Source organism: Chroicocephalus ridibundus, chromosome 7 (genome assembly GCF_963924245.1).
Source record: "Chroicocephalus ridibundus chromosome 7, bChrRid1.1, whole genome shotgun sequence".
NCBI lineage: Eukaryota > Metazoa > Chordata > Aves > Charadriiformes > Laridae > Chroicocephalus > Chroicocephalus ridibundus.
This window is the reverse complement of record NC_086290.1, coordinates 52,439,659-52,464,875: the sequence shown is the minus strand read 5'-3', so window position 1 is coordinate 52,464,875 and position 25,217 is coordinate 52,439,659. Positions and strand designations below refer to the sequence as shown.

Here is a 25,217-nt window from a genome sequence, read left to right as displayed (position 1 = left end):
ATCCAGTTCAGAGCCTAACTTATTACAGAATTATTTAAAGTGCTATATACGTTAGGACGTATCCTTACAAAGTGTCAAGTTTTCCCCTCGAGATACTACGTGTCTGCCATATTCATCGAAATCACTACGATTTGTGCCTGCGCGTGCGTGTACACACACACCTCGGCAACCACAGGCGGTATTTCAGCATTGTGTCTTTTCGAGATAATACCGGAACTCCATTCATCCACTTCATTACCAGCGACAGATCGAATTCAAGGACGTACAGACGTCTCTCTCTAGCCCATATCAAACTCGTATTATGAAAATACACCTTTCTGTATTACAAACAGCTGACAATTCACAGTAAATATGTGAATGCGAAACCATAGCGCCCGCACTTCTTCCTTACCGGTCAAGTTTATATTTGAAACCGATGAAATAAACCCATTATTTTGACGCGTTCTGCTGTTGCCCTAATCTTCCCCGTATCTCCTGACTCCCCTACAATAAATCCTCCTGCCTGCAGTAACGCCTGTTTCTGAGGGCACAGCTGATCAACTGCAGGCTTTCCTGTTATTGAACTCTGCTAACAAACTCTTCATGACTCCAGCAGATGGTTTTGCTTTCAAACCAACGGGAACTTTATGGACTGTTCTGAATTTTTTTTGTTCCTTCTATCCCAGGGGCAACTCCTAGAGCTGTCAAGGTTAGGGAAGCTGCTATCCAGTGACTCTCTGCAAAAACGCTACCCTGGGGAGCAGCATCCACGCCACCGCTTTGTCCCTGTGTTTCTCCCTTCCATTTTACTGGAGATTCAACACGGCTTTACAGTGAGAAAGAAATTCAAATTTAAGAATAGGTTTGGTCCTAACGCTGTATTGCCTTTTCCTGAGGAACCACAGCGTTGCATAGTTCTTGCCATACCACACGTTTCAGCACAGCTTCGGAGCGCAGCATTAACTCTTTCTACCAAGAAGTGACGACATGCTGAATTCCATGAAAAAGCGCTGCCTTTGAGTTCACCAGCAGGGCAACAGTGATAAAGCCTTCGCTGAGGTCAAACCTCAGTAATTTATTTTGCTATTTAATAAAATAGCATTTATGTACCACACCTATCACAAAAGCAGGCATTTAAAGAGAGTCTGGTTTTGATAGCGGGATCCCGTAACGACGGTCCCAGCCTTAGCCCAGGCCAAGCTAGCTCCACTCCCACCACCCGGACTGGGAGCACCCACTGGTTTGTGAGACAGGGCCTTCTAAAACAAGTGATCCTGGCTGGAGATTTGCCATCGCTGTTCTGCTTATTACAGATATACCTATGGTCGTTTTTTTTCAAGTTAAAAATGGCCTCGACTTTATAGCAACAAATACATTCTAAAAATTTAAAACCGATTCTTTCTTCATTTCTGGGTCACACACCTCTTTGCATTGGTATCAAGTTCCAAGATGAGATTAATTTAAGCCCAGAGGGACATTTCCAGGAATTTGAGCTCTAAAGTAATCTTTTATCTTCCAGCTTAATTCTTTGAAAATCTGAATTCAAGCTGGAAATTAGGCAGCCTCTTACACATCAGTGAAGCTATTCTTATGCAAGAACACAGAGGGTTTTTTTTATTTCCAAAGAATGTCCCTATAATGCAGGATGGCAAATAATAAAATTCAAATTCTTCAAAAACTTTGCAGCAAGTTGTGGTTTTCCTTGCACTCCTGTAATTTCTCTTTCATTGGGAAAAAGTCACAAATGGCACACAGAGACAAGGAGCAAGCAAGCTCCTGCTGCACAGAGGTACTTTACCGGCAACTGCAGGTGTTTTGTACCTTCCTAAAATAATAAACTTAATGCTTTGTGTCTGAGCAATGCCGATTTTTAACTTTTTGCTATTCTTATGCCAATTTCTGGAACAAACATATATCAAATATCAGAATGCAACTGAGTTTGTTTAATATAGAAATACAAGCACGCGGAAATTCGTACAATTAACCATGGAGTGAAAAAGTAGAAAGAAAATGAGCGTTAATTAAAAATCGAAGGTGAGAACTGGAACACACAACTTCTGTTTATGCAGTGTAATGGGGCATGATTTCCTAAAGTCCACTTATAAATGCAAAAAACTCCATTCAGTGTCACCTTTTAAAAACTGGAGTGCTATACCTATAACAAAAATCAGAGCTTTGCCACAAATATTTGGCAAGGGGCAAAAAACATCTTTGAGCGGCTCAAAAATAATAGTAGCACTTTTACCCTCTGTCCTCCTTTAAGTGAAAAGTGATCTGCACCAACTCTCCATCTGGAATATAGTCCCGTCCCTCCATCCTGACTAGCTCTACTGAACCACTCGGCAGTTAACTAAGGAAAAACAGAATCTCGGTGAAAACTCTTGTTGTTCATCTTCCTTCATGACTTGAACACTGTCATCTCATTTTCTACCCTCAAAATCAAAGGTGCAGGTGCTTACCCATAATCTACGGTAAATTTTGAAAGTTTACGGACTCCCTTCTCTGCATTACAATATTAATCTCGCTACTACATTGAAGAAAGATTATTAAAGGCAAGGGTCTGAAAAGAACCACATTACAAATTTAGTCATTTGTGTGATAATTGTTAGCGCCAGGAAAACTGCACAGAAGTGACTGCGGAGACAAAAGTTTCAACACAAGCCAAACCAAAAGCTGAAATACAGATGAGCTGATATTCCTCTGGAACCCCAGGACCTGATTCACACAATGATTAAGTATGAAAAAAATCCCCATTGCTTTGAAATTTTGCCATAATAGTGACAAATAAAGAAAACAAACAATTTTTAATAACCTCAAATAATTTGCATAGGCACTCCTGACATGTGAGCAAGACCTAGACAAATACGCATGCTTGACGAATACTGGAATTAACGAACAGTGGTTCTGTTCATAGATGGCCTAATTAGACAATAAATACCTAGACCTAAGACAAATCTTTATTCATTCAAAGATTATAAATTGTCATCTCTCAGCAGCATACAAGTGTTGGAACAAAGAAACACTACAGCTCAATTGCAGCGTGCGCACTTATGGTTTTAATTTGTGAACAATAAATCATTAGTTTTACTTAGTTCTGTGTACTTCTTGAACCAAAAGGTTTTAATTTTCTCATTTATATAAATAAGCTTTACACAATTCAATTTAATTGATATGAAATTCCCAATGTGCTCTTCTCCAAGGGATGTATGTTTGTCCAAATTAAGAGCAAAGGCATTTGCAGACTATAAAGGCTATTTGTTCTGTGCTGCCTGCCATACACATGCCTGCAGACACCCAGAAAACTTTCCTGTATTTCAAGTGACTACACAAAATTTATAATTTGAAATAAGATTCTAAAATGTAGTAGAAACAGAAACAATGTATTGTTTACTAATTCATTGACTCTGAAGTCTGTCCTGTGTCCACATGCAGTCTCTACGATGTCCATGGCAAACAGGTCTGCAGAATAAAAATTACATATCCCTTACTTTCACACAAATCACACATTAGCATTCGATTTTGATGCTTTTTCTGTGGTTCCTAAGTTATATCTAAAATGATCATAGGTGGTTTAGAGACCTGAGGTAATCACGTGCTTGTCAACAAGCTTCAGGAGTACTTCTCTTGAAATTAAGCTTCACAATTTGAATGATTTACATTACGCTAACTTCTGGAACTACCAGCTCATTAGTCACAGTGTGTTACCTCTGACAAGGAGGATGTGACAGTTCTGGTTTAGGTCTACACGCAGCCACCTCCAATTCAACAGCTTCACCTTTTTTCCCTCTTATAGATGTGATCTCACTTCGTCAGAGGTTGGCCTCGGCATCCCACAGTCCGTGTAGTTCCCAGTCCAACAACTGCTTGGCGAGTTTTACTGCCCGCCTGTTCCCAGACCTTCTCTCGCAGCCCACAGCTCTGCGCCCGCTGGCTCTGCCTCTGCTCAAGCTCGACAGGAACGTGAAGACCAGATTTTAGACAGAATGCTTACAGCCATGTTTAAAATAAACTGTAGTTTGGCGATATGCTCTATGTATTTTTACTTGTGGCTATATGTTGCTGAACAAAGTTCTGGTTTTAATGCGTTTTTCAGCTTGTAAACTTCTGCGGGGCCATGCCATGCAAATTAAAATTTCCTCTTTCACCCCAAATTTCTCCCCACTCATTTTTTCCCCGTTAGGATTTTCTGAGATTCTTGTATGCATAACATCATGAAATTAAGCTAAAAAAACCCCAGTAAACCAGAATTTTAGCTAGCCTAACAGTTATTTCACACCACCGATTGATTTATACATTTATTCGTTCATTACTTGTGTATTGCCCACAATTTATTAGGTGCTTTATAGACCATCCATTCTTTGTATCAGCACTTTAATCTTAAAGGAATAGGTAGGTCTGTAATCAGGATATGAATTCTCCTTAGATTTTCCCCAGCTTTGCTGACTGCTTTGCTTGCTCGTTACTTTACACTGGTTTGATAGTCAACAGCCTGACTGTTTTTTTTGGTTTTTCCCCTAAAAGGAAAAGGCTCCACCGCTACTCCTGGTTTCCCTGCAAGACAGGTAAATGCTCCCTGTGCTTAACTCCGGCTTCCATCTCTAAAGTTCCCATAGGAAACCAGCCAAGTAAAATGAACATTTAAAGCTGGGCAGAGCTACCTGATAATACTCACAGTACGGAGCATCTTAAGGCTGCTCAACACTTGAAATGCTCAGACTGTGAGCAGACTATCGGTTCTGTACCAAAGGATAACATATATATTCTTTCCTGCGTTAAAGAATAATTTCAACTGCATGAACCTATGGTGAAATCCATCTGATGGCCATCTTTAAAGAATTATGGAAGAGGTAACTATTTCTATAATTCACTGACTTCAAAAGTATGTTTGACATTATTGTCGGGAAAATTATGTTAACCATGGATTACTGTTACAATCAAAGTATGTAGTGAGAAGTCAAGAGGCTTAGTAGTAAATTTTCAAAGCGGTGCGTGGGGATTTACCCGTTTGACTCCCATTAACGTCAATAGGAGTCGCGCGGCTAAATCCCTGTACACTGCTTTGAAAACTGACCCCTTCGTGTTGATGGACCCCTCTCTAAGAAGTTCCAGATGACCATGTAAGAATACTAAAGAACTGTTTCAGCATGTGCCCTTATTCATTATTGTTGTTTGTACACATCTGAAAGTATTTTAATTCCTATATGCAGTGCTGTTTCCAGCATTTAGTTTATAAAATATGGATTAAGATGGGCAAGTACTCAGTAATCTGATGAAGCCAAGCCAAGTGTATGTATGCATCAAAAACTTAACATACATTGGCAGCACCCAATGCACCTTGCAGAGTTAATTTTTTATCCATCTCATCTATATTACTTGTTATTATGGCAGAAGAACGTAGCATGATTTACTCATTTGCTCATATGCACTGATGCAGCACTTTTACGAAATGACATCTGCCCTGTTCCTATTTACCCCAACCAGTCCTATGCTCAGTCAGAAATTAAATTTGCTTCCCTTTACCACTTAATCCTGTTTCCTGTAGGGAGCAGGAAGTGCAAGTTACAGTTTTAGGGAAACTTAGTTTTCTCTTAAAAAAGACCATGAACTACAATTTCATTAGAAACATCTTTTCTGGAACGGGAAGGTGATCCAGATTAGCTTGCAATCTGTTATGCCTCCAAGTGCAAGAAGCAAACCTGAAAATTCCATTTTCACTGTTTGTGACTAATGCCAGAAAACCTCAAATACATGTAACAATTTTGTAAGAGAAATGCACGCTTGGAATCAGTTTGACTTGAAATTTTTTAACCGTCGTCATAAAATATTTATTTAATTTATCTCTCTATAAAAATATATACATGATTATGATCTGCTGCAGTTTTAAACATAGTAAAAAATTACAAATATGAAATATTTTTTACATTGCCCAAATTCTTCTACAACATATTTTACCCGGATCCCTTACATTTTCATATATATATACACACACTCATATTTTCACGCAATATTTAGCAAGAATACCTGAGTCAAGATAAACACTTAAGAACTAATTCTCTGAAATTCTGAAACTCGTTTTTCTGTATAAAGAAGTCCTCCTGAAAATTTCTAGGAGTTATTAATTATTCCCCAAGGATCTGGATTTTTAAAGGACATTTGCACAGCTCCTTTGAAACTACTGATGTGGAGATCCAGGAAGATCTTTTAAAAAGTATGTTGCATTCTTTTATTATATAGCAATAACAAAGTAAAATTTCTTGAAAATGATACACTAGCTAAAGGCAATTTCAAGTAGAAAGAAAAATAATGGCAAACTGAGAATCTAGAAAATGTTTTAAAAATTTCCCATCTGGATAATAAAGTTAACAATATGTACCCAAATAAGAAGATGAAGTCTCAGCTGCGTGCTGGTTGTACATAAAATACCAAAATAACAACACAACGCAGTTTTCCATCTTTCAGTGTATCGTGCTAACAACTACCAAAGGGTCAGCTGCAATACCCTTGCTGAGAACAGGGGGAAAAACCTGGCAGAATCATTTAAATGTAGCACGTCCTGTGACCAGGGACTCTCTCACTCTCCCAAAAGGCTGGGTTTCCACCCGCTCAGTGGAGGTGAAGACGCCCCGTGTAACATCCTGCAGATCGCCTGCAGCTCTGCAAAGCCCGGCTCCTGCACTCCCACTTTTCATGAATGGTCTGTACTTTGCTGCGGTTTTAAGCCCGTAAGACTCAATTGACAGAATTTTGTGGAACAGCCCTCGTCTGTGGTGCACTGGTACAGCTGAAAGGCCAGTAGTTTTGGCAACGTTCACAGGATCAGTACATAAAAATGGCACATTAAAATGTTAACCCACACACCATCGCTTGCTCCAGCTCCCCTCCAGACTTCACGGCAGCTCATATAAACTCAAGTGGGCTTCACCCACTTCAGGGCAAGGTCAGAGAGCTTTGTTTAGATAGCCTTCAGCGCCGGATTATGCTAAACTGGCCACCTTCGCTCTGAAGTGCTACCAGTGCTGCTGCAGAACCAGTAAAGCCCAGCAGAGCCACAGGCCTGGGCAGCTGAGAGAACCAACCGCTGAAACCACTCCAAACTCGCGTCTGACTGCAGCCATGCAGAGATGTCACAGAAACAGAGCAAAAAGGCTTTGAACACCTCGTAACTACACGATAGCGTAATTGTTGTTACAGGACGGGCTCTGGTTTTGATCAGTTTTATTATTTGAAACCGAGCTCCGTTGTGATAGACATTGAACATACACATAGCAAGATACAGCTCTTGCCTCACACGACATGCTTCATACGCACACACTATAGTTCTGTATATTGTGCGGTATGTACCATAACACATATTCTTTCACGTTAGTGAGAAAGAAAGCATGCAGTATTAAATATGCCCACACAAAAGACTGCAAGAAGAAAAATAGAGGTAGAAGGCTGAGAAGTGGTAGAACACTAAATATAATTATCAGTCCCAGTTCATTAGCCTATTACCAGACCACCACCACGCTCTGCTGCGCACAGAAAAAGGCCTGCAGACCAGAATGACCAGATTCCTCACTGCGTCTGCTCGGCGTAACTCCTATGGCGCAGCTCGGCTATGGTTACAAGCATCGCAGCTTGTTTTTCACACATCTGTCTTCATAGCACATGTTCACAGAGTTATTTAGTACACTCTCCACTCTTACTCTCAGTCCTGCTTTCCGCTGCACAATATTCACCATCTCTATGTACGGAATTTTTATTTCCATCAATGGAACGTATGAGAGGAATATAAACTAGGCCATAAAGAACCGCAATGTTGCTTAGAGACAAAAGTCTCGCTCAGGGTGCAGAGCTTTCATTAGAGGGAGCAGGAAGTGCAAACATGATGTCAGAGTTACACAGATTATCTGTATAAATTGTGTCATCATTTAGCCCAAACAAACAGTGAGGAGAGGCTAACCCCCTCCCTTTGAAGACAATGAATAGTTACTAAGTTTGACTTCTAATGAAAGCCATTTTCAGTAAAATGCGAGATATGTACAACAGTTGGTCCAGAAATTAAAATCTGTTGTAACAGCCAAAAGTCAAAGGCAGCTATAAATACAGACCTTCATCTTTCCAAGAATCCCTTAACAAAGTCTATAACTGATTCTGTCTTCAGCCTAACTCAAGTGCAAATTCTTACTCAGAAATAAGTAACAGCTCTGCGAGTATTACTTGGAGACCAGTACAGGAACAAAGAACGAGAATTACACAGCCCTGGTTTGAAACCCACCACGGTGGAACAGGAATTACACTGCATTTAGAATAAACAATTAATGAGACAGCAGAAGCCTCAGCTACGTGTCCATTTTTCTGAGAGAGAAACAATTTCCAGAAGCGGTCAGAGTGGGATAAAGAAACACTGCATCATTCCTTTTAACACAACAGAAATGGTCTTTGATTATTTAAAAGCCAATTGCAAAGATCTGTCTTCAAAACCTCCTATTGGAGGTTTAATAGCAAAGAGGTGCAAGTACACTTACCAGCAACACTAGAGTAAAGTAGAGACTTTTGTTTTAACAAAATCTATATTTATACGATTACATTTCCTATGGTTGAGGGCAGCTGTAATTAATGGATTTCCCTCCTTCCCCTAATGCAGTCATTTGTCAATTTAAACCCAGAATGTCCAATCAATTTTGATGTATTTAGTAAGCAATTTGTCAAAGAGTACTGCATACCAGTTAATATATTAATTCTTGTCATTGGCCTGCTTCTGACAACTGCAGGTCGTCTCCATAAAATGGTCCTGATGAGCCAAAACTCTTGCCTGGAATGTGAAGGTGCCCTTCCCAGAGGGAGAGGAGAGAAATCCTATCTCATTTTATTCAATACCTTTTTGGGGCTGGTTTTGGTCAGATTTCAAGGTTTTTTTCATAAATGTGTTAATTGTCCACATTTCAGATATCTCAACTACAGTCCATCCTCCAGTGCAATGAAAAAGTAAATTCAAAGAGGAGGGGTAAGGAAGAAAGGAAATAAGACTTATGACATGAGGATGTTAAGACTTTCTGCGTGCAAAGTTACCTATTCTCAAGCAATTCCATTCTGTACCATGCACATGTCTGTATGAATTCAAACACGCAAAAATGGAAGGTACAGAAGTCAGATAAAGGAAACAAAGGTTAAGTCAAATATGGAAGATTTTGGGCTGTGGTAATATGGTAATAGAGAGAAAAGTGTTCATTAGAAAAATCCTGATCACAAACAGCTGATTTCGTGCCACAGACACGAAAAGCACATCTTAACAGCATGCCTCAAGAGCTTATACTACAAGAAGCGTGTTAATTCCTGAGTAGTACTGCAAGAATATATAATGACGAATCTTGGCAAATCTCTGAAGAAAGCCAAGTCCTTTACACTGCAAGTTCCTGTGGACACCAGAAACCCTCCTACGCACGCAGTGCCTCGCGCACCTCTCCTCCTGTTGTCATGTCTGCTATGGCAGTCTGCCTAGAGCAGGTGATGATATTTACGTTATAGGAAAAACACCTATGAAGAATAAAATGCGACTACATTTCCTTCCTCTATTGCCATTAGATTTAAAAATTGCTCAGAACACAGGCAAATAGAGGGAATACTAGCGGCACAAATAAGGTAAAATATTATGTGTTAAACCTGAGAAGGCTAGGAGAGAAACATCTAGCACCTAACACCCAGCACTGAAGACCTGAGGACTGTAATGCAGCCGGGGCTTTGCAGGATGAACTCTGATGAAAACAGAAGTAACTCTGAAATCAGCTCTGTCAGAAGGCGAGGAGATTCTCAGGACTGGCTATTTTTACTCTGACCAACTGCAAAAAGGCTGAAACAGTCAGGAGCAGGATACCGACACTTCCTGCAGGACAGCAGGTTGTGGAATTTAACATGCACATTCACTTTCAAGCCATGAACTTAAGGAAAGGTCCAAATCTCTCGCTGCCCACTGCCTCACCTCTGCGCCAGCCGTGGCCGTGATAAAGCGCTCAGGTAGACACGAGCTGCATACTCTGATCCAGGTTTCTGCAGCAGATGTCACAGATGACCTCAAAGCAATGAAACAGCTGTGCTAATCCACTTACAAATACCCTTGGGATAAAGGTCTTGGACACTTGTTGTACAAAATATTTCTTCAAACAATGGCTCCTTGTTACTTCCTTATTAGCTGTGAATAAACCAAGATCCTTTAAAAATATTAAAAGCGGAACTATGCGTTAAGTAACTAAATGCAGTATTTTTAGAATATTCTCTTTTTATCACAAGAACTCATTGGCCTACTTTATACTTTTCAGAGACTAAGGAAGATTTTGGTCTTGTGTTTTGGCATCAAGCTGCATATTTATGAAACCGCGCACAGTACAGCCCTCCAACCAGACCGCCAGACGTTTCATTGTTCTGCCCGTCTGCTGACAGAGGTACTCTGTGCTAAAAAGCACACTGAGTATTTTTCAATGACCCAGGGGGCAAAGGTCACTTATTATAAATGGATAATGAGACCTAATGCAATGTTCTGAGTGTGGACAAAGAAAGGGTCTATCCATACCCCCTTGTGACTTGGTCATTCAGGCTTTTATTTCCCCTGCACACTTAATGGAGCCAAACAATTGGCAGAAATGCTATACAGAAACTGAGAGAAACTGCTGTATTCTACCTCTGATAGACAGATACAAATAGTGACCCTGAAACGGCGCCAGAACTCCTCTTACCACTAACGTGGCAGACAGATGTAACATTCACCCTAAACCCCTATTTAGCCATTTGCTGGCAATTAAACTTACTGACGGAAGCGATAGCACATCAAACCACAGGCTTCAGCTAATGTCAACCCATTAGATTGCTGCAGGTAAGCAGAGCCAGATAACTCCGGTTTAGCGTGGATGTAACAGGGGGAAAGCTAACAGGTGTCTTGGACTCTTTTGTGTGAATCCTGGTTTGACTCCATTTTTCAGACTCTTCATTGAGTAGCCTCAGATAGCATAAATCCAGAAGACAAATAAAACTTCAAAGAAGATCAGATACACACAAATTTCTCTGTTAATGCCAGGCACTATGTTCTCTAGATTCCTTGTCTTTAGTGTTTACTATTCTATTTTTCTTTCATTCCACAGCCATCTTAATGAATTCCTATTTTGTGAATTAAAACCTGAATTAAAATTCTTCACCGTAATTCAAGTAATACAAATTCATTATTTTGTTGGAATTTATCTACCACTCATTCTTCTTCCTTCAAAGTTTCCCATACAAAAACATGTGAAATGCACAGTTTTTGAGCTGTTAAGGAAATACAGAGTGAAATACTACATCCACCCATGATTTCAGTATGTGGGATAAATGTGATCTGTGTATATAAGCATCGACGCTCACAGAAAGGTTTTTGTTGAGACTGTATCTATGCAATACTTTGCTTTAATTTCAAAATAAACTAAGATGTAGACAACTACTTTTACAAAGTGTCCAAAATTCTCCAGACAGCATTCTGTGCTCTTGGACTCACACTGCAACAACTGCACACTACATAGAATATTTTCTATATTTATACGCTTGATAGTATGCAGGGGAAACAGCTGAAACCAATACATACGATAAACACATATAGAACTAGAGATGAGAATGTGGGGAGAGTGAGAAGGGGGAAGAAATCCGGCCCAAACTGGCAAGCTATCTAATTAAACATGACTTATTGAAACACTGCAGTTTCTGTGCATCAGCCTGTTTGCCTTTTTTACCTCCTTACCATAGAAGTTATTTAATGTCACCATCAGCAAGTGGTGCGCAAGCAATGGATAAAAATATAAATATCAAAATGAATTATCAGCAACATAAGCAGACTATGTGGCAGCAGTTACCTTAAACCACAATATGAAATTAGACCTATGCTCTATAGTTAATAGCATCTATTAAAGACTTTGATAGAAATTACAAATATATTTGTTCACCTGATTGTACTCAATGCTTCAAAATATTTATAGGAAAATTTAAGTATAGGCTTGCACACCTAATTCTAGACGTACTAATTTGAAAACAGTTGAAAATAGTGATCTGTACTTCTATAGTAAAATATTACACAACCAAAATACATCCTTGCAAGAACCTTTTATCTCAAAGCAGAACACTTATGCACCTGTAAGTGAAAGTAAAATAACACAGGAATCCAGCAAAAACTTCTAACCATAAGGCACATCTAACACAGTGTAGTATTAATTACTTTTTCAAATTCTTTTCTACCTTTTGAGTCTCCTTCCTTTTTCTATGCAGCATGGAAAAAGGAAGACGCTAACCCTGTAGGTTCCCACAACATTTTGAGCTCTCAGCACATGCAACAGATGGACAGGTAGCAGCAACAGATCGAATCTGGCGCCAATGTCGCTTTTACCAGTCACATTCAGACAGACTGCCTTTTGGCCCAGATGGCCACTTTCTGCGTTTTAAAATGCCTGTTTCACAGAACATGCTGGCGTTAGCTGCACTGACAACTGTGCAGAGGGTCTAGTTCCCCCATGAGTACCTTTACATATGCCAAGAGGTGTTCCCTTGTGAAACTTTGACTGTTTTATCACTTTGATCTCGACTACACCCTAGATAGAAAAGAGAGACTTGCTACTCACTGTTAATAATTCTAACAATTCTTCTCTCTTTTGAATTGTCAAAATAAAAAATAATATAAATACTCATTTATCTATAAAAACAACAACAAATACATGGGTTTATATATATAGACATATATATAAAATATACATGTGCCATATATGTATAGCTATAGATATATGAATATTTTGGAACATGCAATGCCATGCATACTGGCTCCCTGGGAACGATGTGGCTGGATAAGAGGCAGGACAAGGCAGGTGGGCAGCCGTCCCTGGAAGCAATGCCAAGGCTCCCGAGGGAAGCAGCTGTCTGCGACTCTGGCTGGAAGCAGCCCAGCAATCAGGAGTTCCAGGGGAGAGGAAAAATGCAGATGCACTCGTTTGTCACTGAGTATTGAATTCACGAGAGGAAATGGCTAAAAGCATGAGAAGAAATGAAGTGAAGAACGCCTGAAGACTTCAGGGGATCTAGTGGGTCACACTTGCAAGGCCTGCCAAGCACTCAGGATTTGGCTGTATGATAGCCTCGCAACTTCGATTCATATCAAAGAAACAACATTCGCTACTCTACCATTACTAATATAGTTGGTTACATGAAGCCCTACTCTGAGGTAGAACGCGTACTGGAATTGAAAAAACAGGTTGAAAAAACAACTTAGAAAAAGTCACACTCAGTTTAAAACGTGCACAGAAGACAAGACAAAAAGTTGTCAGCTACTTACAGCCAGCAAGAAGATACTGGTAGTACTGTACGGCGTCTGCAGCCAGCAGCAGTGGATGGTTTGCATTAAATGGTGGTTGGAGTTCATTCCACTGAGGAGTTCTGAGGTAAAACACAAGACTATTAATATTTAAGCTAATACAGAGAATGTAAATCAGTGTTTCTGTCATCACATGTAATTATCTATACAAGCTCACAAAATGTTTGTAATTATTTAAATTAGCTTGTTCAAACACTGCAATACACCACAGGCAGTCGAGCAGCAGGACCAAATCGCGCAGATTGCGAGGCAAAGACAATACTTGTTTGTTGACTGCAGCATGGATTGCGCAAAAAAAATGATGAAGGCGGTTTAGATTAAGTTGGTAAATTCGTTTAGGACCATTGTATGTCATGCTGACGTTATACAAACACACAACGGGAACTGGGGAACTTTTTTGTTCTGTTAACTAGCATTGCTTCGATACTGTAAAGTCATTGAGCATTTACAAACTGTGAAAATAAAGCTGTGTAAAGTTATGGACTATTGATCCAATTAGAATTTTCAATTCCATTACAACCTACTCATTTCAACAATAATGGTCTAGAAGTCTGTGTTGTAATTTTAATTAGGGTGGGCCATTCCCAAATAGCTTGGTAAATCAAGTATTGATCAATCTAGTCCAGCCATAAGCAGCACTAAGGAATATAGGAGACAAGAAAAATCGATAGAAAAATATTTTAAAACGTCAAAAGCACTGACAACACTTTCTCATCAATTTTTGTTTACTTTCTTCCACCTGTCAGGAATAATGTCTTCAACTGTCTTAAGAAATGCTACCTTCAGCTACTTACAGGATAACTCGCCTAATTCTTTGCAATGCTTCATCATGGAAATCTCACTCATGTCCCACGGCAGAATTCTGTACTTTAACACTATTAAAATAATTGTTTCTAGTCCTTATATAAAAAGCTAACTTACAATCTGTTCATTTAAAATCACTAATTGATAAGGATCTCTATTGATCCATTAACATGTCCATGTAGCTCCACACCTACAGAAGTAGTCAGGCATGTGAGCACTAACACAACTATATGAAAAGGTAGGCTTGAATTTGCTATCCAGAGTCCTCTCTTTCAATGAAAAATTCTAAGATAAAAATATGGGCGAAAATCATGATGCATATTATTTACCCCTTCCAAAAAAAAAAAAAAAACCAAACCCAAAACCCAAACCTCACGATCGTTTCCTGGACAAAAAGAAAGAGGAATGAGTTACCTAACCAAAGTCCAGCTGGCTCTTGGGCATGTCAGCATTTCCAAAGGTGTGTCATCACTGATCTTCGGAGCAGTGCTGAGCGGACGCGGTTCCAATACGTGTTCCACCAGGCTACCGTAGCAACTGATGATATACAACGATTCCACTACAAACTGTTTTGATTGATCTGTTTGCAAGAAGAAAGAAAAACTTACTGCAATAGCGCAGCAGAAACAGAAAAATGCTTACAGAAATAGAAGACTACTTTTAAGTCTCTGGCTTTTATATGCTTGCAGTCAAAAATGTGAATTAGAAGTGAAAAGGCTGGAGAGACAAAAAAAATAGTACAAAGCACACAATTTTCTCCTTGTTTCCAAAAAATACAAACATCGCATATAAGAAAAGGTGGAACAGAGTTTCTCACCAAGGTGTGTTCAGTTACACGCATCACACATTGCCAAACATACGTCTGTACATTTGCTTTAGCAAAGTGTCTCACCTTCACCTCACAGCTTTTTCAGTGACACTTCACACAGTATCTTTGGCTTGAACTATCCAAGTTTGTTTTCTGTCATTATATCAAAATAAAAGATCAATGATTTATTTCACTAATTAAAATTTCTTCTCAATTTTACCAAAAGCATCCAAACCACATTCCCCAAAATCTCCATTGTCACTGTGTTTAAGGAACAAAACCTACAGATGAGCACCAACTGCTCAGAAGTTATCACAAAATGAGAAAATAAAATAGAGAATTTAAATTTAAATGCAAGTCCTATTTTTGTAATATACCAACCTTTTTCTCTTTTCAGACCAGGATTGTTTGCAAACCACGACCTTGATGATCCAAAGACTGCAGCGACACAAAACTCTCCTCCCACAGACTTACTGGGTGAAATCTGTGGAGCTGGTTTGGATTTGCTTGAAGAAAGAACAAGATAAAATTATGAAAGTTAGTTCTCAAAAAATTCGCTGCCCCTTGCTTAATAGTCATTCTAAGATATTGATTCAGAAGTGGCGAATATCTGTAGTTCCCATAAGAATTAGCAGGATTTGCAGATGCTTAGTGTTTCTCGATAATAGGTCCCAAATTCCCCTTGATCACTGAACTCATTAACTTGAAGAACAGCACTGGCTCATAACAGAATCAGATGGACTGTTTAGAAGACCTAATACTGAATATTTGCATTCAATAGAAACAACTTCTGAAGTGAATACAAACATTTATAATCATAAGTCCTTTGGGAATGAAAATACAGAGTCTGGGTCAGTCGTTCTAGGTGGTTGATATTTTCTTGCATTTTCAAAAGAAAGTTCCAAATAACGGTAACGTTGACTGCTGGTCAGTGGTAACTCGGCACAGTCCTGAGGCCATTGAAACCATTAGGATGGATGTGACATGGGCAAAGGGTAAGAGGGAACAACATGCGGAGGAAACAAGGAAAGGGAAACAATGCATACACTCATGAGCTACGTGTTAAAACAAATCAGCAACTATATCATGTAAGAAGAGACTAAGATACACCGCAATGTGCATGTAGCAGATAGTGGTTTATGATTATGTTTCATGGAAACATCATTTAGTTTTCCTCCTTACAGGAATCTTAAGATATCTAACATTACGCCTTGTATAAACTCAAAACTGTTTTCAGAGCATTGCCAATTTCCTCAATTCATTAAAGCAGGATTTCACTCTTTCCTGAAGAGGAAAGCTGTTTGAGAAGTTCACGCAGGATCCCTCCCTCTCCATGTTCCCTTTTTTCCAGTCTTTTTAATTGGAAATTTCATTATTTTAGATTTCCCTCCCTACTCTATTTCACTGCTCCTTTCTCTTGCTACCTCTCCCTCCTCCCCTTCTTTCTTCTATTAATTTCTTGTACCACATTATACCAGCCTATGATTACACCATCACATTAACTTGGTCGTTTTTAAGCAATGATCTTCAATTCTGAGAAGGCAGTGTGTGCAAATGAATTATTGCAAGTATTATGATGGAATTAAGCAGCAGAAAAATATTTTAAAACAGCAGAAAGCAATTCAAACACTATGCATAATTATAATGGCCTTTAACTCATACTACCCTTTGTTTTGTTAATGACAAACTACTTGTATACAGGTAAAGCAGTTCAACAGAATGAACCAATAGGGATATTAAAGCAGGAACACATTATGGATCAACATAATGTAAAAATAACATAAGAAAAGCAAGTTAAACCAAAATTGTTCTACAAGCTGGACTTCTCTACAACTCCCGCACCTGGCTGCAGAGGCTGCACCTCTCCAAAGACCTGTGTCTTGGTCCCTTGCAGCTCAGCCCTGATCTCGCTGAAATAAATGGCAAAACTCGCACTGATCTCACTTAATTTCCTTGCAAGGACTAGCTGTAGCAAGTGACACATGGAAAATATGGCATACGGTTAAAAACATATAGCCTCCATCATTACTGTCATGTAAGCTGAAACATTTAAAATTGCCTTCAACTTGAACTCACCTAAAGCAGCAAATACTTTTTGTGTAGCGTACCGGAAATGAGGTCATTTATGAACATGGGAGAAAAGACTAACCATTTGCACTCGCGCTGTATTTTCAGCCAGGTTTCTGAAAGGGATTTACAGAAAGTATATCTGAGCTTCCCAACACCTTGTGCACTATTACTCTGCCAGTTTTACAGATGGACTCACTGAAGCACAGAGGCACTTGGGGCACAGCCATAAATCACACCCATGGCAAGTCTATGGGCATACGTTTCATTTAGAAGAAAAAAAGAAGAAAAAAGAAATACGGCCTTTCAAAAGGAATTCCATCACACTGACCAGAGTCAATGGAAAGATTCAGACAAACTTTCATGGACTTAGATCATTCCTGAAGCTCTCGTGCATGCAGGACAAGCTACAACGTCCCAAAAGAGCAATTGCAATTTATAGTCAGTAACTGATATTGAACCACCACAAAGCACTTAATATCCAACGGTTAAAACTACAGCTACAGATTACTGGGTCAGAAATCTGTGTTCCAAAAAGTTCCTGACTATAAATACATTACCTTGCTTGCAGTGGCACTTCACAATCCATATTAGAATATTTAAAGTGATATTAATGTATTAAGTATTTATTATCGTCTCATAAAAATTCAAAAATATTTCTTTCACTTAGAAATACTCATCTGTCACAGAAACAGTATTTTTAACCAGTTCTGTAACAAACTGTGTATCAATAACTATTTTTAGCTCGCACCTTCCAAATATTCATACACTAATATTCTTTCAGAAATAAAATATAAATCTAGACACTAATTAGTCTTGTTACTTACTGATCTATACTTCAATCAATGAATGATTGGTTTTAATATAGAACAAGATTGTTCAGGACAGTGTTACCCATCAATCAATACAAAGCACACTAGGAGTACAGATATGACTCAGCCATATTCACTTTCTCGAGTTTATACTTGAGAAAAGAATCTTTCTACGCTATCTTAATATTCTGAATTTTTACCCAACGTAATCTGAGGTTACTAAAACAATTTAAAATGGAAAAAAAATTAGAAGCAAATGCTATTCTCAACTACAAACTGAAGCAAACGTTTACAGAGACGTAATTGACTTCAATTTCTTCAAGCCTTTAAGCAGGAAGGAATCTACTATTCTAACAACACATTTTTTCAGGCTTCTCCACACTCTTAGTCTCAAGACCTATGCTCAACCAAATACAGTTACAAACAACCTTGGAGGAAATGTTCTAAGCTACGTTCTATTTACATCATGTCTTTAAGATGTACATCTTCAAGGCATACGTTTAAGTGTTGGTTTCACTGCCAAAACATTTTCCCTTCAAGAATGATGTTTTGAAGACAGAAAGAGCAGACCTTGTAAAACACAATTACTCATGTGGTTAAATTTAGTCCTGCTAAAAAATAAAGACAAACAACAACAACAAGACTAGTGCATCATATTGGTTTAGACATATTTTGAAAAAAATGATGTCAACAAGTCTATTCTGAAAACTATTGTAACTAAGGAATCTTTCATTTTACCAGCATTTTACTTTATCCCCGAGTTTTCATCAATACATTCCAACTCAAATTTCTTTCTTTCAGTAAACCTCAAAAGCCCAGTTATTTTCAGTAACAGTAATGCCATTAGAAAAATATATTTTCACGTCATTTTGATATTTTAACAACTTGAAAACTATAAATCCTCATTATTATGTAGATGCAAACACCCTCTCAGCTTTATAAATGATAACAAAACAATAATGTTGAAGGAAGGTGGTGAATGACTTGTTTCTGCTATGAACTCCTGCTCTTTACTTGCTCTTAGCCTGTCAGCACTTCATAAATTATTCCAAGACCTGAAATTAAGGCACATTTGGCCTCACTTTTAAAAACATTTAATTTATAAGAATCTTCACAATATACTAACTTTCAAAAAACTGTACCGTATTTTTACTGAGCGGGGCTGCGATGCAGGTAGAGGTACAGGTTGTTTGAAATCAACACTACAAACAAGAAAGTGAAGCTAGTGGGACCCAAACATTCCCCCTTATAATTTGAATCTTCCTCATTAGAAACAACGGCACTATATTTAAGACATAAAGAGCACAAAAAGGCAGTGCACTTTTTCCTGTCTGGGTCTATGACTGCTCTGTAACTACAGCAAGAATTCAATGAGGCACAGCAGTATTTTTATCCCAGCTGTATCTGTGCCGAAACCTACAGCAGGAGTACAGTCGTAATAAGAAAACCTTTCAATGACATAGTTCTTGTTCTGCTATAAATTTAATAAGAGCTGAGTCTCACCTGAAGACCATGTCCACATCATTTCAGTTACCAACGGCTGACATTCACCTAACCCAGCTGAAGCCAATGTCGGTCACCTACTAAATTGAAGTTAATCCCAAAATCCAGCTAAATACCACAATATTTGGTGGAATCCGCATTGATAATAATTAACTTCTCTAACATAATTTTGGAGGATTACTGGCATTTTAAATGCAGAAACACTGAGACGTAGATGTATACATGTCCAATCAAAAACACAAGAGCATTTTCTATTGAAATGTAAAAAAAAGCAATGAGAGCGAACTAAGGAAAATCAAGACATCGCTTTGTCAGATCTTAACAAGAAATGAAGACTCAGCAATAGCATGCAAGTTCTTTCATGTTGAGAACACAATAAGAAAAGATTAAGAGTTACTGAAACAATTCAGTGCTACCACTTGTTGACCTTTGTAACGAATCAAACTCTGCCATAACCTCTGGGAATGTATTGTGTTAGTGCTTTAAAAAATCATAACTAATGACAATATTTTAACTAGTTTAAGGTTTTTTTTATTATTCATTTTTCTACTTTATGTAAGAAAGAATAAGTATTAATACTATTAAAATATTTTGAAAATGGTAAGCAACTACGAAAACCAGGGGCTACGCAGTACAGCCGTGGAGTGTTCCTCAAAGGGCTTTATGTCTCATAAAATACTGCTGACTCTTAAATTTGTCTTTACATTCATAGTCAAACAAGTGATATGACTTTAAAAAAATACATAAATTGCATATATATGCTATGAAGGAACTGCTTTACAAATTCGAATATTGTCAATCAAATAGTAGGAGTCTGCAAAGATTGAGAATCACACTGGATTTATATTCCTAACGAATAGGCTTCAAATACATCAGATTCATAAAGCCAAAAGCACTTATTCACAACTCCACAGCTAAACCCACGGAAACAGAAATCCGTATGATTTTTGAAGGTAAAAGTCTTATCTATCTAGACTACATAAGCATTAACAAAAGTATCAGCAGAAAAATAATGCATAAAATTTGCAATTACACCATAAAATTACTGAAAAAGTGTATCTGTCTCAAAGTTCATAAATTTTAATTAATCATTGTGCTTAAGACAAGAAAACAAAGGCATGTTTCTAGTTGTCAAATCACGAATAAAGCAAGAAAAAGCAAGAAAAGAAATGGTAGGCGCCTTTATTCGCCAGGCAGTAAGCTGTCAAATCTCCATTCATTTTGTTTACATAATTTTAGGTCTCATTAAGACCTTAATGGAAAAAACATGATTTCTTCCCCCACCCAAAGCATGTTTTTTATCCTAATTTCTCTGTAGGCTAGTAAAGACCATATTTTTGAGCTAGCACTGGCATTAAACAAACCACAAAAGAGTCTTGTGAAAGACAGGCAACAATTTTTGAGTCTATTTCATATATTCCCCTCTTTAATCTAGGCCTTTTAATCTTGCCTCAATCTAAAATCATTTCTGGCTGACAAGCGTCTCTGCTGCTTCGCGCAGGGGGTGCCTGAAACATCCATTTCCTAAGACAATCCACTTTCAAAACTCTTCTTCCAGAGCCTTTTCAGTTCTTAGATCACCATCAGACGAACTACTTAGGTGTATCGTAAACTACATTTAGAAACGGTTCTTAGGAAGACTACTTTGGTAACCAGATATCCTCTAGGAATAAGGCAACTTCACCTTTCCTTTAGTGTCGTATTTAGTGCCTTTGCTTTTCCTGTCTCTGGCGCAGCTCCCCCAGCCCTCACCAGCTGTCCTCCGCCATTCTCTTCAGAGCTCTGTATCCTAATGAAGCTCTTAAGTTCTTTCTGCTGAAGACAGCATTTTGACAGAGACATGGGGGGGGATATACGTGCAACAAACTTCTAGTAGTAGAAACAAGAGCCACATACAAATATTCTAACAGATACTGATCGACATAGCTAATAAGTACCCTTAGCTAAACTCAAAAAAGCCCCAAACCACACACCCCCCCCAAAACTGAACCCTCCTAGCTGAAAGTTTCTAAATTTTCTAAGTTGTATAATGTTCAAACTTCTTCCATTCTTGCTGCCTAAAACTTCAACCACCCGACCCCCATCTTGTTATAAAAAGGTGACTGGAGGTCATGTAGCACGGCATGAATACTGAACTAAGCTCCAACACAGGGAAACTTGTTAAGACTTGTTTTTTCTTCTGTTTCTATTTTTGCAACTTTATATATTTAAACCAAGCCCCCTTATTATATCAAATATCCTGACTTTAACAGAACTGTGGTCCTAAGTGTGATAAACTTTTTTTTTTTGCCGTGCCCATTTTACTTTCTTCATCTGTCTTACTGTAATACTTTACTGTCTACTCACTGCTAATCTGCCTGATTTTCGAGAGGTCATCATCGATGTTTTCTGTCTGTAAGCAGCTTCGTGCTACAATAATAAAGGCAGCTATGTAGAAAAAAAATAAAAGAGGATTGTTTTGGAAAGATATTGCAATAATTTTTGCCCACTGGGAAATAATTTATTTTTTCAACTTCTCTGCTACTTAAAAATTAAATGCCCTCTTAAAGGTAAAAAAGAAAAAAAAAAAAAAGGAATGCATTTCTTTGACAATGCTTGATGGTGAACACACATCCGTAGTTTAAAAGTGAAATTATGCAGTGCTTCCACCTATGGATCAGCCATGCAAGTAAACAAATTAAGAAAAAAATTAATCCAAAATTAAGAAGTCTAAGCACAGAGTTATTTTCAGTGAGGACAGCAAATGAATTATAGGCATGCTGGGTTTGAAGTGGGAACTCACCATGGAGCTTTTATGGAAAAACATCCTGCTCCAAACAGGTAAGGTCTTCACGTAAAGGGGAAAAATGCACAGAAATTAGATGAAAACTCAATTACCAACAAGTACACTGTATATCATGCTATTAAGATTTATGCAGAAGGTAAACAAAATAATTTTTTAAAACTGTTTATGATGCCCTGAAAGAGATGTAGACCTCTAAACGTACCCAGCATGCGGACACTCACAAACCTAACTGCTCAGGTGAGCAGTCCCGCTGGCAGCACAAGCACCCCCCACAGCACCCCAGGGTGCTGAAGGGCAGGCGCCTCTAGCACCACCGCGGTGACAAATGTAACGCGTCCGCTGCGAGCAGGCTTTAACCTTATCATTTAAGTTAGACACAGCTTAGGCCTCCTTCCTGAAATCACCCAACAAATCTGAGGCAAAAGCAGTCCAGAGCCTTAAACAGACATTCGAGTCAAAATTTATAGAAAAATAAATTAGCATCAAGAACAAAAAACATGTGGATGTTTTCCATGAAACACTGAAGGTCTGAGTGGGACAGTTTTGCAAATTTACTGAAAGGAGGCAGGTCCTAAGTAAAAGCAAGGACAGGTACAAGGCACCACCTTTTAGAGAAAATTACTCAACCCTTTTCCTGGGACAGAAACACACTATTAAATTAAAAATCTTTAGTAAGCGTATGACACAGCAGACTTATTCCCCCACTTACGAGCTTGCATGGAATGCAGGAAAGAGAATCCTAACTTATTTCAAATGTATTTGAGGTTAAAAATCACCTGATGCAGAGCTTAACGTTTTTGGCCACTCGATAATTTACCTACACTAGGATTTCTTTTTCTTCTTCTTCTTGTTCACATATTTTGCACAGTCTGTAGTTTTTAAAGTGGTATCACACAACATAATTTTAGTGCATTTTTAATGGGTATCTCCCTTATTCTTTACATAACCCTTGAAAAAGCCATTGCCATACTGGTATTTGCATAAAATCTGAAAAGGAGGAACAGGAGGTAAATTTAGAGCTACTCACATGCTCAAGGCTTCTCTGATTCTCATTTGGGATGTAACACCACCCACAAAATTGCTGAATAATTAATTTTGTAAATGCCAATGTGTCATTTTTCTTTTTATACTCTGACTCAGTAATAAATTCTGGCTAGTTGATACAAGTGGAATATTTTCAAGCGTTGAACTAACAGAAAAGGTCTATCATAGAAAGATGCATAAAGCACTCAGCCATATGCCTACACAATTAAAAGGATACCAGCCTGATATAAGAGAATTCTGTGAACGAAATTTGACACGAGCACAACATCAATGAAGGAAGACATCCTCTTAAAAAAAATTCAGGTGAAGGTACAAACCTAATACATATATTCTTTGACATGCAAAAATGTAAAAATCCCATAAAGAATAGAATATTGCAGAAAAAAAACCAAACCTATTTTTCTATTACTAATATAGGCCAAAAAACCATACTGAAGATCTTTTGAACTCTGTATAACTCTCTGCCTTAACTGTTTGTATTTAAATAAATGTTTAGTTAACACTTTGGGGGAGAGAACTCATTTGGTAGACCCAGCTGCCTTTCTAGACATAACATATCGGCTTTGAATAGTGATAAAACCCGATTAAACTGTATGACCGGTATGAGTTGTATGATCTCCTATACAGTCAACACATTCAGTCCCTCAGCTGAAGACCATTCTCATGGCTCAAGAGAAGATTAGCCCAGCACTATTGCACTGTTTAAATATTTAATGGAAAGCTAAGCCTTCTGCATAACCCAGAGCTAATATAATGTAAAACCTAGAATGTATCATCCAGTGTAAATTTGGAGAGTCATTGGAGAGTGGGAGAATCTGACTGTGAGCTTAGAATTTCTAAATTATGATCCTGGATGTTTTGGTGAGCATTTCTTTTTTTCCTCTCTGCCTCAGTTTCTCTGTCTGCAAAGAGCAGGCAAATGACATTTAGCTGAGCTCATTAGAACTTTTTAGAAGACAACGTAGGCTCTTTTTCTTTTTTTTTTTTGCACAACCTACTTTGTACTTGCAAATTAACAAATTCTCTCTATTTTAATTACAAATTGACCCAGGTAGGTACATGTTTCAATGGAAGGTTTTGTTTGTTTGTTTTTAACATGGATACAAAGTCGTATAATGTAGAAACGTAACTACACTTGCAGACTACAGTAGAGTCTTAATAAAAAGCCTTCAGTGTGAGAGAAACAACTTAGCATTTCCTTTCTCTTCATGAGACCTCATTTCTTTTAAGATGACCATTTTTTTCCCTATGGTATTTATATAAGCAATTGTTTTTGACTCTTTCCTTCACATAATATGGATGGTATGCTAATTGAGAGAGAGAGAGAACGTACAAATTACAGGATAACCCAACCTTGAAAAGACAGCACCAGATGGCTCCGCTCGGTGACAGTAACGGAGCAACGCCAAGGCAAAAAACTCACTGCGTTCCCTGTTCTCATAACTAGTGAGAAAGGAAAATTATGGAATGAACAGGATTTATGTTTCAAAATTCCAACAGAATTTTCTTAATTTCTTACCTGCTTCTGGGTTTCAGCAAATTGAAAACCGAAACATTCTTTGATTTTGTTGTCACATTTATTAACAACTATTTAAGCTTTTAATCAGCTGTGCAATACCCCACTTATTCTAACCTTCATCGCTACGTGTTGCCATAGAGAGAATCCTTTCATAGACAGTGACATCTGAACAAAATTTAGTGCAAATAACTGTATTTCATATCAATTACGAAACATTACAGTAGCTGCTTTATTACCAAAATGTATTATAAATGCTAAAGGCGACAGAAAACACGCCTGAGAAACGTGCCAGAAAGAGAACGTCTGGCTTCAGCCTGCAGGAGAGCTGACCTATTGTACTGAAATCTTTAGCTGTACTTTTTAATTTCTTTCTTGTCTCTTTTAGTTACTTATTTCTACTTAATTGTATCATGACATCATGACTTTGCACTCCTTATTTTTGTTTGCTTCAGTAGTAGAACCTGGGATAAATTAAGCTGTCTGAGTCAAAATAAACCAAGCAGATACCAGTGATTTTCAGTACATATATAAGCAATGAGAAA

At 38.1% G+C, this 25,217-nt stretch overlaps 1 protein-coding gene across 13 annotated transcripts in view; it reads right to left on the bottom strand.

Moving 5' to 3' along the window:
- BCAS3 (BCAS3 microtubule associated cell migration factor) overlaps positions 1 to 25,217 on the bottom strand; it is a 364,497-nt gene that overhangs the window by 200,723 nt on the left and 138,557 nt on the right. For 11 of the 13 annotated variants that reach the window (XM_063342644.1, XM_063342645.1, XM_063342637.1 and 8 more), the window contains 4 exons: positions 22,110 to 22,154; positions 15,327 to 15,451; positions 14,552 to 14,717; positions 13,295 to 13,395 (listed from right to left, as the gene is read on the bottom strand). In XM_063342644.1, coding sequence (XP_063198714.1) covers positions 13,295 to 13,395; positions 14,552 to 14,717; positions 15,327 to 15,451; positions 22,110 to 22,154 — 437 coding nt within the window. The remainder of the gene's footprint in view (positions 1 to 13,294; positions 13,396 to 14,551; positions 14,718 to 15,326; positions 15,452 to 22,109; positions 22,155 to 25,217) is intronic. The other 2 variants (XM_063342646.1, XM_063342635.1) reach the window with 1 other exon arrangement.